Below are 15,381 nucleotides of genomic sequence, written 5' to 3' on the forward strand. Positions count from 1 at the left end.
TATCCATGTCTTGATCAGCATCACCATCAGATTTAGTGTAGTAAACCTTTCTTACAGGTGGACACTTACCACAAACGGCAATTTTTTTTTTATTTTTTTTTTATCAAAACTGAAGGTAGTGAATCGTCTAATTAAGATCACATCTCTAGAAAATATGGAATATTCGCTTCAATATACTCATCCGCCTAACTGCCCTGGGTATGCCAGCTTATTTTTTTCTTCGACCAAAAGGTACAATCTTCAGGTCAAAGAAAGCAACAAGCAGGAACAATGAAATACAACAACTGGTGCAGTATGAGGCACCGGCGATAAAAGTATGAAGCAGAAGAGTGTGACGTGTGAGGGAGTGGCAGGGTTCTGTGCGGTCGGTATCATGTGGCATCCGCTGTGAGCCGGACACCGATGCCCCGAGAGAGGCTTCGTGTGCTGATGATATGCGGTGATCCTAGTGGTTCTTGAAAATATGCCATTAGTTTGAAAGACGCTAGCTCCTGAATAACTATATGGTTGTATCTCAGCCTCCTACATATGAACAATTTACATAAGATTGTTTGGATGGCATAGCAGCGTATCTTCTCATTTACCTACAATATTGTATTTATGAGATAAATAAACATATAATTCATGAAAAAATCACAGATTGAATTGTTTATTGTTACAATAAGGTATGCAGTACACTGAAGGAGAAAGATTGTACTAAGTACATCGTTCGGAAAACTTATAACAACAACCACTGACACACCGAACCCTCTATAACGGACATGTTAACATTGGCAATATCTTTTTATTACGTCAATCCTCGATCTTTGCAACCTCTTACACGTCATCTGTATTGTACTCGATACCAAATTCCGCAGCTCAAGGGCGTCAAGGTCAGGCCTCTCATTCACCATGTTTTCATTGTTTTTTGTTTTTTTTTACCCTCTGGGCCCGTATCCTGAAACACTTCTGGCCACACCTCGACTACTTTCAGAAGGTTGTAGTTGAAGTTACACTAGTTTTTAAGAGTGTTTTTACGGTTCTTGTAACAGATTAACATGATTTCTACATTACCAACGGGGGAAACACTCTTCAAAATCCAGCTAATCATCACTGCGGCCTTTGAAAATAGTCGTAGTGAGAAAGAGTAGTGTTTCTGAACGCAGGCCTGGGTCCGTTAAATCAAAGAAAACAAGGACATACAAAACACAACTGAGAAATTTGTAGTTTCAGCACATCGCCTGGCTGCCCATGTGAGGGTGGAAGGTTCCTGCGGGAAGTGTTTTACTACTGTTGTTGTTGTTGTTGTTGTTGTTGTTGTTGTTGTTGCTGTTGCTGTTGTTGTTGTTGTTGTTGTTGTTGTTGTTACTATTACTACTACTACTACTACTACTACTACTACTACTACTACATATTCTCTTCAATTCGCTCAACAATTTCATATATTTGGAAATTAAAGGGTTTCGTTAACGTGTATCAAAGTTGACAAACACACGTATATATATATATACATATATACAATCTCCGCTGATTTTGCAACCGAATTCTTCGTGAACAGTGACTTCTCTCGCTCGAGTGCTTGTAATGGTGAACTCAACGACGCGGTGCAGCATGACGTCAAGGAAAAGCTGCGATTAGACGCTCAGATATTTACCAAGAATATGTTAGGAAGGTGAGTTAGCATGTTGATAAGCTGATAAGTTGGAACTCTACTGGTGATCAACCGCGTGCTCTAAGCAAAGAAAAATAGCTTTCCACAGCTGGCTGAGTGCATTCCACTGTGTACACACTGCTGTGCACTTAACTACAACTGGGGACGGCTCAGGGTCTCCGGATACACAGTGTGTGTGTGTGTGTGTGCAAGCGTGTGCGGACGAGATGACAAAATACATTTTTTTTTCTAAGATAAAAGAATCTCTCTCTCTCTCTCTCTCTCTCTCTCTCTCTCTCTCTCTCTCTCTCTCTCTCTCTCTCTCTCTCTCTCTCTCTCTCTCTCTCTCTATATATATATATATATATATATATATATATATATATATGTGTGTGTGTGTGTGTGTGTGTGTGTGTGTGTGTGTGTGTGTTCATAATCAGTGTGACAGTGTGTTATGTTTCGTGTAATAGCAATACTATTAACAATACTTTGAGCCCTTTACTCCTCTTATGACAAAAATTCCATACTTTACTTTTTTTTTTTGTAACTCTGGACCTCTTAGCCACAAGAATTTTTAGTTTTGCATACATTACTGTATGACTACTTCCAAAATAATATTATCTGTTTTCTTATCAATTTACAGTCTCAGAGCGCTACATGTCTCTTATTCTAGCTTCCAAGGAGCTTCACTGCCCCGCCACAACAGCTGCTTCTTCAAAAAACTGACCCGCCAGGTATAACAGAGTCAGGGTCAGTAGTCCATGGGCAACATCTGACTCAAAGAACTGATTTCTTGGCAAGCGGGGATCACTGATCACTCTCTCCTTTATCTCTTGAACGCAGCCACATTAATGACTATTCACAGCCATCTACCGTAAGGATGGAAGCATATTCTCCCGGATTAGATATTAAGCATATGCGGAGAATGAGAAACCCCACAAATATATATATATATATATATATATATATATATATATATATATATATATATATATATATATATATATATATATATATATATATATTTGTGGGGTTTCTCATTCAATAGTGAATGTTTTACTAAAATCCCTATGAGAGAATGATCAGGATTCAGTACTGAAAACTAGATCGCCAGTGAATCGTACTTTACAGAATTTATGCTAACAACAAGAAGAAAGGTTGTGAGCAGACAGGTGCTTCAGAATCTTCCTGTTGAAGATAAACTCAAAAGCTTTAGAAATATAGAGAATTAGAGCTATAGTCCGCCAGTTTGAAGGATTGGAGTGGTCACCCTTCCTAGGAACAGGGTAAATGTGGGCAAACTTCCAGCATGAAGAAAAGGATGGGTGACCACTCCAACCCTTCAAACTGGCGAACTGTAGCTCTAATTCTCTATAATTCTAAAGCTTTTGAGTTTATCTTCAACAGGAAGATTCTGAAGCACCTGTCTGCTCACAACCTTTCTTCTTGTTGTTAGCATAAATTCTGTAAAGTACGATTCACTGGCGATCTAGTTTTCAGTACAGAATCCTGATCATTCTCTCCTAGGGATTTTAGTAAAACATTCACTATTGTCTTAGACATATAAAAGTTTTTGATAGAGCCTGGAAAAAAAAGAAAATAATATTAAATTTTCTTAATACGGACTGCACCTGTATCTCAAGTTTCCTTTCTGACCGTCTACCGCTGCAGCAGCACACGACTACTTTTAACAGGTCGTTTTGATTCTCTCACTTATCGCCGTAATGTTGCATCACTATTTTATACCGTTTATCGCTAAACAAGAGTATTCTCATTCTTATTCTGTCCACCTTACTACTGCAAGAGTTAACCAATATATTCACACTTTCATCTCTCTTATTAGTAAATTGTAGAACTCTCTTCCCGTTTTTGTATTTCCTCCTGTCTGCAACTTGAATTGTTTCAAAAGAAGAGCATCGAGATACCTCAGAAAAATAGATTACGAGTACCTTCTCTCTTGGTTCCCCTTTGACCTATTCATATATATATATATATATATATATATATATATATATATATATATATATATATATATATATATATATATATATATATATATATATATATATATATATATATATATATATATATATATATATATATATATATATATATATATTAATTGACTGATTAAAAATTTTGCGTCGGAAAACCAAAGTGAAATTGCGCCGCACACAGAAGAAAGTCTGTAATAAATAAATCAGATAAATAAATAGATAAGAATGAAAATAAAGTAAACGAATAAATAAGTATACAAATTGATGAATAAACAAATAAATAAAATTATCTTCACTTATACATGTATCGTCCATCATCACCTCTCCCTTCACACACTTTTCGTTCATAAGTTTTCCCTTAACGTGTGGGGTGGGGATATTGGTGGTGCTGTATTGCCGACTGTGGTAAACTGTGGTATAGGTAACGCCCCTTTCTGGCCGCGGGAAATGGGGACGAGTGTGACATCCGGCCTACTAGGCTTACCTTCCCAAGCTTAGGTTCCTTCTTGTAGTCTACTCGTCTGTAGAACTCACTGCAGCTGATCGCTATGCTTATTCACTTGATTCGCCTATCCCATGTAGGAAATAAAGGCAATAAGACAGTAGGAGAGGAGGGCACAGAGCTAATACTGTACATATGTCAGTTTAATTTATGTGTCATGCTTTTGTTAGTTGTTCAACAATGAATTATTATTATTATTATTATTATTATTATTATTATTATTATTATTATTATCATTATTATTATTATTTTATTATTATCACATAATTTCTACTACGAGCTACTACTGCTGCTACTACTACTACTTCTACAACAACAACAACAACAACAACAACAACAACAACAACAACAGCAACAACTACTACTACTACAACTACTGCTACTACTACTACTACTACTACTCTATTACTTCTGCTACTACTACTACAGCTACGACGACGACTTCTTGTAGCATGAGGAACGTGGGCGAGAAGGAGTAACGCCACTGTATTTCTTTCTTATTGAAAAAGGTGAGTAAATGGTTACGGAAGATGAATTTGTGTGGTCAAGATGAAACAAGAAGTGATTCCGATCTCCTTTTAATATGAAATTCTCAACTAGCTATTTTCATTGTTGTTGTTGTAACCATGTTGACACTTGCCCGGACTTGTGTGTATACATGCCCAAATACACCAACTCCTCCTTGAATCCTTCTACCAAGACGGTGACCTAAATGTTGGCTCGTATCACTGGGAATTCCTGTCTCCTTCCACTCCTATCTGTGGATCCACCGTGGATGAGGAGAGTGCTACGAGTAATGCGGATATGGCCAGCGAACAAAGAGCATCAGTAGATGTCAAACAATGCCATTCCTCTTCAAGAATGTACGAAAGCAAGAATGCGTAGCGAAAGCGAACGTAAAGAGATTTATCACAACTGAATTTAGGTTGTCGTTGAAGCGCTGGCCACTCGGAGAACGTGCCGTGCCACAGCTCAATAACACTATGGAGTGTAAGTCAAGAGCATGATGGAGAACACCTGACCTTGCGAAGCCACCCTCGACCGAGTTAGCGCTAATCCGGGTAGTAATGTTTACCCGGATCTGACCGCCCCGTTGTAGGTCTGTGCACTAACAGTGTTACGAAGTGTTGTTTTCTGTTCAGCATTGTTGCTTCGCTTCCAACATTGAATCTGATTGAACGTCTACTACTACTACTACTACTATTACTACTACGACTATTACTACTACTACTACTATTACTACTTTCATCATCATCATTGTTTATATGTATGAAATGACAGGAATTCCAACAACTTTGACGCAATATCCAACGACAAGAAACAAAATCCACAGCAACCGTGAATATGATGAAATACCATGTACTGGGAGGCCCCGATCTACCCACCTAGGCAGGGAACTATTCAGTGTTCACTGGGGTCCGTTGGAGAGTCACTGGCCTAAATCCTATAGCTTTGACCAAGTTGTAATCCAGCTTGTACGTGACGTTACATAGATGAGCATGCTTACTTTTGTGCTTTATAAATATATACAATATTTTTACGAAATGGAGACTGGTTAAAGGGGAACAAATTTAAATTGCACGAAATTGAACAAATGAATGAAAAAAACAAACGAACAAATAAATATAATTTTAAAAAGACTTTAATCTATCACTATCGAAGTGCACGCACAGTAATTAACGAGCTTTGGTTGGTTTCAACAATCATGTAAGATTTACTGACACTATGAATGGGAGAGTGCACATACTTACAGGTTAATTATTGCATTAATAAGGATCAAATAAATTGGAAATTTTTTTTTTTTTTTTTTTTTTTTTGAAGGAGGCAGGCAAGAGCAAGGGAAGTATGTTATATTCAGAGGAACAATAAGCATGAAAGAAAAATGCAATTGCCATATAGTGAGGGATTGAAAACTTTGGTTAAGAAGGGGAATGGAAGATACATATTATATATATCTTTTACTCCAACCTGTCTACTGACATCCAAAATGGATGTCAATAGATCTAAAAGGAAGTTTGACCAGGCAACGTGTGAAGACAAAAGTGCAGTCACTAAGTGCAATAGGAGGGACTAAGAAGTCAGAAGATACATATGTATGAACTGGTATATAATAACCAAGTTAACACCTAGCATGTGCAGTACAGAGCAAAGTATGAAAAATAATAACAAATAAATAAACAGAGAAGTAGAGTAAAGAGTAAAAACAAATAAATAAAAAGATAAATAAATAGCATCTAATGTCCCATAAGGTATGATACAGGAAAACATGATACATTTAGTTCTTCTGTTCAAATCCATCCTATGTTTGAGTATTTTTCCATAAATTAACATAGTAAGGATTGAGTTTCATGAAACTACTAGTCTTTGCTTTTCTTTATTTCAATATGTGCCTAACATTTTTACTTAAAATCTAATTAGGATCTAAAACTATCTTAAAATATAAATATATATTATAAAGTTTATTACTAAAGATATATGTACTGCATGTGTCTTTGAAATTACAATCAGAATTATGAGATGTCCAACACAGCTACACAATTATTGTGCAAGAGAATTATGGGAAAACAAAGAAGACCAACATATGATATGAATACCACCTATAAATATACCCAAGCACAAAATGAAATCCTTGCTTTTATAAATCACAAAATATTTTGTAAAGAAAGCGAATATAATATAACAAACCATAGTACTGCACAATACCCCAAAACCATCAAAAGGTCCACCTATTTATGTAAATTCATGTAAACCACATTATGACCAAACATTTGCAAAACTAAGAGCATTATAAGGAACATGCTACCCAGTGAACAAATACATATTGAGATACACCTTTACAATTACCACATATGGTGAGAGAAAAGTGCAAAAATAAAGGACCACACAGAAGCAAACAGAATGCAAGAGTACAGAGATATGAAATGATCTGCTTGCTTCTGTGATAACTGTGTACAGCAAAGAGATGGACCCACTTGTGTGGTGCTGAGGGGAATGGTTTAACGCTTGGACTTCTTTTTCTGCTTGCGGCGTTGCTCTTCCTCCTCCTCCTCATAGCTTGGGGAGTAGAGAGGGGAGGTGGGACTGTAGCCAGGTGTGGTGGGACTGTAGGTGGGACTGGTTGGGGAATATTTGGGACTGCTGGGGCTGTATGTTGGAGAGGTTGGGGAGTATTTGGGGCTTGATGGGCTGTACTGGGGACTGGATGGACTGTAGGTGGGGGAAGTGGGGGAGTACTTTGGTGAAGAGGGAGAGTAATTGGGCGAAGTTGGGGAATACTTCGGGGAGGATGGGGAATATGACGGTGAGGTTGGGGAATAAGTGGGACTGGTTGGGGAATATTTAGGTGAGGTGGGGGAGTAAGAGGGTGATCCTGGTGAATAAGTTGGACTTGTGGGAGAGTAGTTGGGGCTGGTGGGAGAGTATTTAGGAGAAGATGGAGAGTAAGATGGGGAGGCTGGGGAATACTGAGGGGATGTGGGTGAATATGAGGGACTGGTTGGGGAGTAGGAGGGACTCGTTGGAGAGTAACCTGGTGATGATGGGGAGTAGTTGGGGGCATAGCTGGGTGAAGTTGGGGAATATGAGGGGCTGGTTGGTGAATAGGAGGGTGATGTTGGGGAGTAGGATGGGGATGTTGGAGAGTAGGATGGGGAAGTGGGGCTGTAACTGGGAGAAGTTGGAGAATAAGAAGGACTGGTAGGGGAGTAGGAAGGTGAGGTTGGTGAATAAGATGGAGATGTGGGAGAGTATGAAGGTGAGGTGGGGCTGTAGGAGGGTGAGGTTGGGGAGTAGGAAGGAGAGGTTGGGGAGTATGAGGGGGAGGTGGGACTATATGATGGAGAAGTGGGTGAATAAGAAGGACTGGTAGGGGAATACTGTGGAGATGTTGGAGAGTACTGAGGGCTGGTGGGACTATAAGTTGGGGATGTTGGAGAGTATCCGGGAGAGGCTGGTGTCATTGTGGGGGAAGTAGGCTGGTAGGCAGGTGAGGATGGTGAATATGAAGGAGACAGAGGGGCAGGACTTGGGTAGTAAGGGCTAACACCTCCAGGGGATCCAGGACTGCCAGGTTGAGGAGACCAGGCAGGGGAATAGCCTGGTGACAATCCTGTGGTTTCACTAGCAGCAGCAGGGGAGAAGGATGGTCCACCGGGGGTCATGCCACTGCCAACACCAGGTGTCCAGGCACCATATGGTGACATGGAAGGTGTGGCACCTGAGGCCCAAGGGGTCTGAGCAGGGGTCATGCCAGATGGTGGGGATGCAGCACCAAAGATGCCACCACCCATCATCATGCCAGACCCAGGCATAGGAATTTCCATACCCAACTTGCACTTGGCATCATCCAGCACCAAATCAAATGAACCAGTACCAATCTTTGGCAACTGTCCCAGCATAATGTTTTCAGACACACCTCTGATGGGATCCACCTCAGCACAGGAAGCAGCCTCCATCAACACATCTACAGATTCTTCAAAAGAACACTTCATGAGAGCTCCTGTGTCCTGCCTGTTGATGCCATGGCGGGTGATGGCCATAAGATGACCCTTACTAGTCATCACGTCACACAGCAGGGCAAGGTGTCGGTAGTTTACATATAGACCATAGAACATCAACACAGCATTCATTTCCTTTTCAATACATTTCCTGACAGCCTCAATTCCCAGGACTTCAAACACTTCCAGGATGTCGTTGGATGTGGTTCGCACCGGGTCTACATCCCGTTCTGAAAGAACCTTCATGAGGGCAGTGCCGTCAGTTTCCAGCAGCCACTCAGCAATGGCTTTAAATTCTCCCTGGTCATTAATGATGATACGTTTCTTTTCATCAGTCTGTGGTAAGTGCATGTAAACTTTGGTGATGGCTTCAATACCCTGCAGGGTCAAGTCATTCAACATGTTGGCCTCAATACATCGCAAGAAGGTGTCATCTTCCATCTTGTCCACCTGCAACAAATGATAATGAAGTATTAATGATTATGCAACTTGCCTTGTTTTATTTGGTAATCTATTATGCTTGGACACTATTTTACCATACTTGTTCATTAATGAATATTAAATTAGGGTTAACAATACCACACCTTTAAAATTCATATATTTGCTACCTATAATAAAAAAAATAAAATAAATAAATAAATAAATAAATAAATAAATAAATAAATAAATAAATAATAATAATAATAATAAAATAAATAAATAAAAAAAAATTTATATATATATATATATATATATATATATATATATATATATATATATATATATATATATATATATATATTAAAAATTAAAAGGAGGAGGGGGGCCACCTCTATATTGTCATAGATGCAAAGCTCACCTGTTCCTCAGCATCATCTCCCAGCTTGTCGTCACCCACAATGATACGAATCCGAAGCACAAGTTTCTCTGCATTATCGTCATTAAAGATGCAGTTCAAATCATCTCCAAATCCAGAATTGATCTTCTGTGAAATCTGTTCCATGGTCAGTTTCTTGTCTGTAAGCACAATAGGACTATAGTTAATATACAGCACTATACTGATTCTCATATCTACAAAGCTACACTAACAACACAACTTTCGTATTGCAAATAGGTACTACACAATTGAATGTTACTGAAATTATATACATATTACGAAATAAAGATAATACCTCTCTGATGCTAGTTTGAAATATTAATTTATGAAATAATTCTTAAACAAACAATGGACATAACGTAACAAAATTTAAAGTTTTTACATGACTTGTCATCAAATTGTACAAACTTCTAAGTGACCACAGGAAATAACTACAGAAACAAACCTGTCATCTTCTTCCTATCCAACTCAATACGGAGGAGCCATGGTGATATTCTGGACACGTCAAAGTCAGGCATCTCATAGTATACATTGACAAACTCCTGATCTTCAGTAATGCAAGTGTTCTGAGGATCTGGATCATAGTAGATGGCTGTGTTAGATGTCACCTGTAAATAATGGTGCTGTTTAATATAATGTCATATCTCCAAATCCTCTAATTTCAATGGTATTAAGCTATATTTATATAGGACACCCTATAAAGGACATCAGCCTTTTGCTGACGTTGATGATTTCCTTTATCCTCGGCACACCAAGTGTTACGTTCTTGGATGACACACCAGCAAAATGGAAAATGTTCAGTGTCATCTGAGTGGCTGGTTCACCAAGAGACTAGGCAGCCAGGGCAGCTTCTACAGCAAGGTCCACTCCTCTGATTTGCCTCTCAACCTCTCTTTCCCACATACTCAACCACTCTATCTTCTTGTTTCACAGTGTCCTCTTGTATTCACATTTTTTTCTCTTTTTTATGTAAGAACACTGGCCATGGGCAACAAAAAATGTTAAAGAAAAGACCCACTAGACTGCCAGTCTCCAAAGAAAGCCTTAAGACAAGTGTCTTGAAGCTTCCATCTTAAACAAGTTCAAGTCATACAAAGGAGGAAATACAGAAGCATGCAGGGAGTTCCAGAGTTTACCAGAAAAGAGAATGAATCATTGAGAATACTGGTTTCTTGCATTAGAGAGGTGGACAGAATAAGGGTGGGAGAAAGTAGAAAGTCACGTGCAGCAAGGCTTGACTCACAATGACATGCTTTCAGTGGAACCAATGCAATGGAAATGTCTTTTAAAACCATAATACAATATTCTTGAATTTTATCTGATTTTTGCTGAACTTAATAAGATTCTTGATTTCTAGGTAGTTCTGCCTGCCTACTGTTTATAAACAAAGATAATATTTCTTAGCTTTATTAGTTTATATATTTACCTTGCGCAGAGTGGTATGTTCAAGGCGACACAGCACATTCTTGGCTTTCTCAGCATCTCTAGCTGAGGCACCCACCAAGAACACAGTAAGGGAAGGAGCTTTGGGCTTCTTGCTGATGTTGATAATTTCCTTTAGCCTTGGCACACCAAGTGTTACGTTCTTGGATGACACACCAGCAAAATGGAAAGTGTTCAGTGTCATTTGAGTGGCTGGTTCACCAAGAGACTGGGCAGCCAGGGCACCCACCATTTCTCCAGGAGCAGCCTGAAAGAAATTTAATGATGTTACAGTACTGTGATGATTTACAATATTGATGATGTCAGAAGCCAATTCCATTACACATAGTTTTCCATCACAAACATTCTTGATTATTGCTAACACTCTCCATCATCATGCATAAGCTACATATAGATATTAATATAGTCTAAAGGGGAAGACAGGGAGAAGAAACATTTTATCTACTGGTTGTTAGAAACATTGGCCTGGTGTATATAGACAGAAAGTGAAAACTGAAAATTATCAAAATACCTAGATCAAGACTTCTATTTTTCACCACTTTTGTTCCTAAAGAAGCCAATGATATGTGACAAGTTCTATGTGATGACACTAGTCATAAATAAAAATGTAAAATCAATTACAATGACTTGACCACTAAGTTTACAGATTCTGCTTAAAACAGTATAGATAATACTGTTATACAAGCAACTGTAGCACAAAGGTGAGAAAAATATGACCTATACCTTTTCTTGCAGTAATCACCCAAGACTATAATTTCTGCGAACAACCTAGGGGTCATACCACATTGGTCAATTTTACTCTTACATGCATGCCTTCCCTCTCAAAATCAGTTATACATTACTTACAATTGCTTGATGGAATCTTGTTTCAATTTCACCAACAAGCCAATTAAAGGACTCTGTGGTGAGCTTGTAATCTTCTGCAACTTTCTTGGTGCACAATGTTGATCGTACTAAACACTGGAAACAGAATGTGGCATTTTCATTGGCCTGTAAACTGATTCTGTCTTCTCCAGCCACAATGTTGCACTTGGATAACATCTCCCTCACTCCCTCCACCACTCGGACAGGGGACAAGTCTGTGGGTGTGCGTTTGTTGATGTGGAAGATCTTCTGCACATTCCAAATCATTCGTTCCAAGTTACAAGGAAGCACCACCTGTAGAGTAACATGCAAACTTCATTACTAGATAGCAAGATACTTTGAAACCACCAAGATTCAATACATACAGGTAAAAGTGTCACCTATGGCTGGTAGATAAGAGTTATTCATAAGCTATTCTTCTGAAACTCCAGCTCTCTTGCAATCACTTACCTTAGTGTCTCCTTTGGTGAAAACTTGTCGAAGCCCAATTCTGTCCTCCTGAAGCTTCTGCCATTCCCCTTCCAAAATGCTAATGGCTTCAGGTGATCCTATAAGTTCTCTCACAACATCTTCATTAAACAGCCTGCGGAGATACCTTTCATTTGTGACATCAAAGCGGTAGTTCTCCTCAAACCGCCGGTTAGACTGCTTGACAGTGGGCATCTTCTGGAACTCCACATATTCACCAGCCAGACCATCCTCTCCATACCTCAGCTGAATAACCTGACTCACACTGTTTCTCACAGTCCCATCATAGTTTACCATTACGCTTTCCATAGCCTTGATCAGTCGTCGCTGGATGTAACCTGTTTCTGCAGTCTTCACAGCAGTATCAATGAGACCCTCACGACCTCCCATGGCGTGGAAGTAGAACTCTGAGGGTGTCAATCCGGCAAGGTAGGAGTTTTCTACAAAGCCCCTGGATTCAGGACCATAATCATCCTTAATGAAGTGAGGGAGTGTCCTTTTTCTGAAGCCAAAGGGAATACGTTTACCTTCTACATTCTGTTGTCCCACACAGGCAATAACCTGAGAGATATTAATGTTGGATCCCTTTGATCCTGACACCACCATAGCCTTCAGATTGTTGTACTCAGTCAGTGACTTCTTGGCAGATCCACCAGTCTTGTCTCGAGCATCGTTCAGTATGCGATTCACCTGGTTCTCAAAGGTCTGCCTCAAGGTGTTACCTGGTGTAGGCTCCAGCTCATCATTGTGAGCCTTGTGGATCACCTCTATCACGTCTTCCTTGGCCTTGCGAATGGTCTCCTGGATAACCTTGTAAGTGGCAGGATCAGAAATGGTGTCACCAATACCGATGCTCATGCCTTCCAATAGCAGCCAATTATTGACTACAGTCTGAATGTTGCCATAGAATCTGCCAGCAATTTCATGTCCTAACTCCATCCAAGCAACATGCAGCATAGATCCAGATGAAGCTCCAAGGGTTCTCTTGCATAAGATACCCATAATCAGCTCTCCATGCTCTACAAGCACCTGAAAGAATCATACACTTAATACAGGATATATATTTGGGATATTAAATATAAGTTCATGTAAAAAGATACTAGGTATAATCTATAATGGTCTTCATGTTGAGAAGTTACTCAAAAGAATGCTCTGTATTTCCACAGACCAATTTTTATGTACATCCAAGAAAGAGAAAATAACAAAAGCAAATAAAACAATATGAGATTTACCCTTCTGTTATAAAATTTCTAGCACAAAATAAAAATATCATGGGAATAAAAATTCATATAACTAACATAGACTTTTTAAATATTCAGTTAAAATTATACATTATATATATATATATATATATATATATATATATATATATATATATATATATATATATATATATATATATATATATATACATACAGTATTGACAGATAAAGATGACACCTTACTTGCTCCAAGTAAAAAAATCTTGAATAATTTGTTACTACCATAAAGGAAAATTAAAAATGTTGTGGATAATGCATTCATTTACTTCCTCTGAATTTTATGACATTCTGAAAGTGCTGGGATATGCTGGCACCAAAGTTTTTGAACTAATCTTGGGCCATTTCCCTCCAGACTTGTGTGATTGCCTCATGCAGGCATGGAATTGATGGAGTGAGGATGGTGCCCACCTACTCCTTAATGTGTGCCCACACATTCTCTATCAGATTCAGGTTTGGTGAGTTTCCTGGCCACTCCAAAACAGAAATTTTGTTCTTTTTAAGAAAGTCCTTGACTGTTTTTCTGCCATGGCATGGGGCACTGTTGTGCATAAAAATGCCATCTGACTGATAGAGGTCAAAGAAAGGATGCATGAAATCCTTCAAGATATCCAAGTAGTTTTCTGACCTCATAGTTGTGTTCCTTGGTAGGAAATACAGCTCACTTGCTCTTTTGCCATTGAAGATGCCCCAAACTATCACAGAAGGTGGATATTTGATCCCCTTGACGGTGTAACCAGAGTCAAATCAGCTGCCACCCTCCGGACGTCAGACATGTTTACTGCTCATCCTGATGTTCTCATTTGAGAAACATACCCTTTTCCATTGCTGAGGGTGTTCAGTGCTTGTACTTGTAGGCAAAAGCCAGCCTCTTTCTTTCATTATTTTGGTAAGCATTGTTTTGATAGCAGCCATGTAAGAAGGTAAGTTGAGGTGGCACTGGAGGCATTCACGTGTGGTACAAGCTGCGGCATTTTTTTAGTTCTGGATACATTTTTCTTATTTCTGTGCTTGTGATGAATGGATTTTACTTGACTGCATGCTTGATCAATGCACTTGGCTAAAGTCTTCCTTGGCTACCATGGCCAAGGTTTGGGAGGCGGTACTGTGCACAGTGGCAGATCTTGGCTAGTAGCAAGGACACGCAACACAGTTCTCTTTGATCATCCTACCAGGCTACAAATGTCTTTAATCTTCACATTTTCCTGCCTCAGGGTAAGGTTTTTTGGCTTACTCTACCTTTGTGATAATAGATCTGTCCATGATGAATACTCTTGGGAAAACTGAAGGCAAAAAAAACAAAGAGGAAACAAAGTAGCATCCAAAGATTTATGCAGCATCCATTCATATTTCTTATCCTTGTTGTTGCTGAGATTTTTCACGCTCCCAGGCATTGGCAGGGAGTGTTAGTGCTGTCAGACACCACATGCTAGGATATCAGTGTTGCAGTCTAAGGAGTTGGCAATAATTTTCCTGTATGTTTTGTTGGAGGGTGTCAACTTTATCTGCCGATACTGTATGTATATATATATATATATATATATATATATATATATATATATATATATATATATATATATATATATATATATATATATATATATATATATATATATGGTTTTCTTAAGTGTACACAAAATAAAGTGATCAATGTAACAAAATCTTGCATTTTTACTTACAATTAAGTGAATTTCATAAAACTGGATAGTTTCAAATAAGTATATGAATGATTTACAAAAGCTTTTGAGCACATTACAGATACTAATCTAAAAAGTAACATCACAGCATCTCATCTCACCTTTGTGTCACCAGGAGAAATCCACTCATAAGGCCCATCATCTTCATCATCAGGGTGAGTAGAATGAG

The 15,381-nt window shown here is 38.7% G+C and overlaps 1 protein-coding gene across 2 annotated transcripts in view; it reads right to left on the reverse strand.

The window, feature by feature from the left end:
* Nucleotides 1-6,492: 6,492 nt before the first annotated feature.
* Nucleotides 6,493-15,381, reverse strand: part of LOC135105888 (DNA-directed RNA polymerase II subunit RPB1-like) — a 20,896-nt gene continuing 12,007 nt past the window's right edge. For both annotated transcript variants that reach the window (XM_064014531.1, XM_064014532.1), the window contains exons 8-14: nt 15,314-15,381; nt 12,239-13,285; nt 11,771-12,082; nt 10,908-11,171; nt 9,927-10,089; nt 9,464-9,621; nt 6,493-9,075 (exon numbers count right to left, since the gene is read on the reverse strand). The exon at nt 15,314-15,381 is cut by the window's right edge and continues 142 nt beyond it. In XM_064014531.1, the coding sequence (XP_063870601.1) occupies nt 7,126-9,075; nt 9,464-9,621; nt 9,927-10,089; nt 10,908-11,171; nt 11,771-12,082; nt 12,239-13,285; nt 15,314-15,381 (3,962 nt within the window). In that variant the 3' untranslated portion in view covers nt 6,493-7,125. The remainder of the gene's footprint in view (nt 9,076-9,463; nt 9,622-9,926; nt 10,090-10,907; nt 11,172-11,770; nt 12,083-12,238; nt 13,286-15,313) is intronic.

Source organism: Scylla paramamosain, chromosome 12, assembly GCF_035594125.1.
Source record: "Scylla paramamosain isolate STU-SP2022 chromosome 12, ASM3559412v1, whole genome shotgun sequence".
NCBI lineage: Eukaryota > Metazoa > Arthropoda > Malacostraca > Decapoda > Portunidae > Scylla > Scylla paramamosain.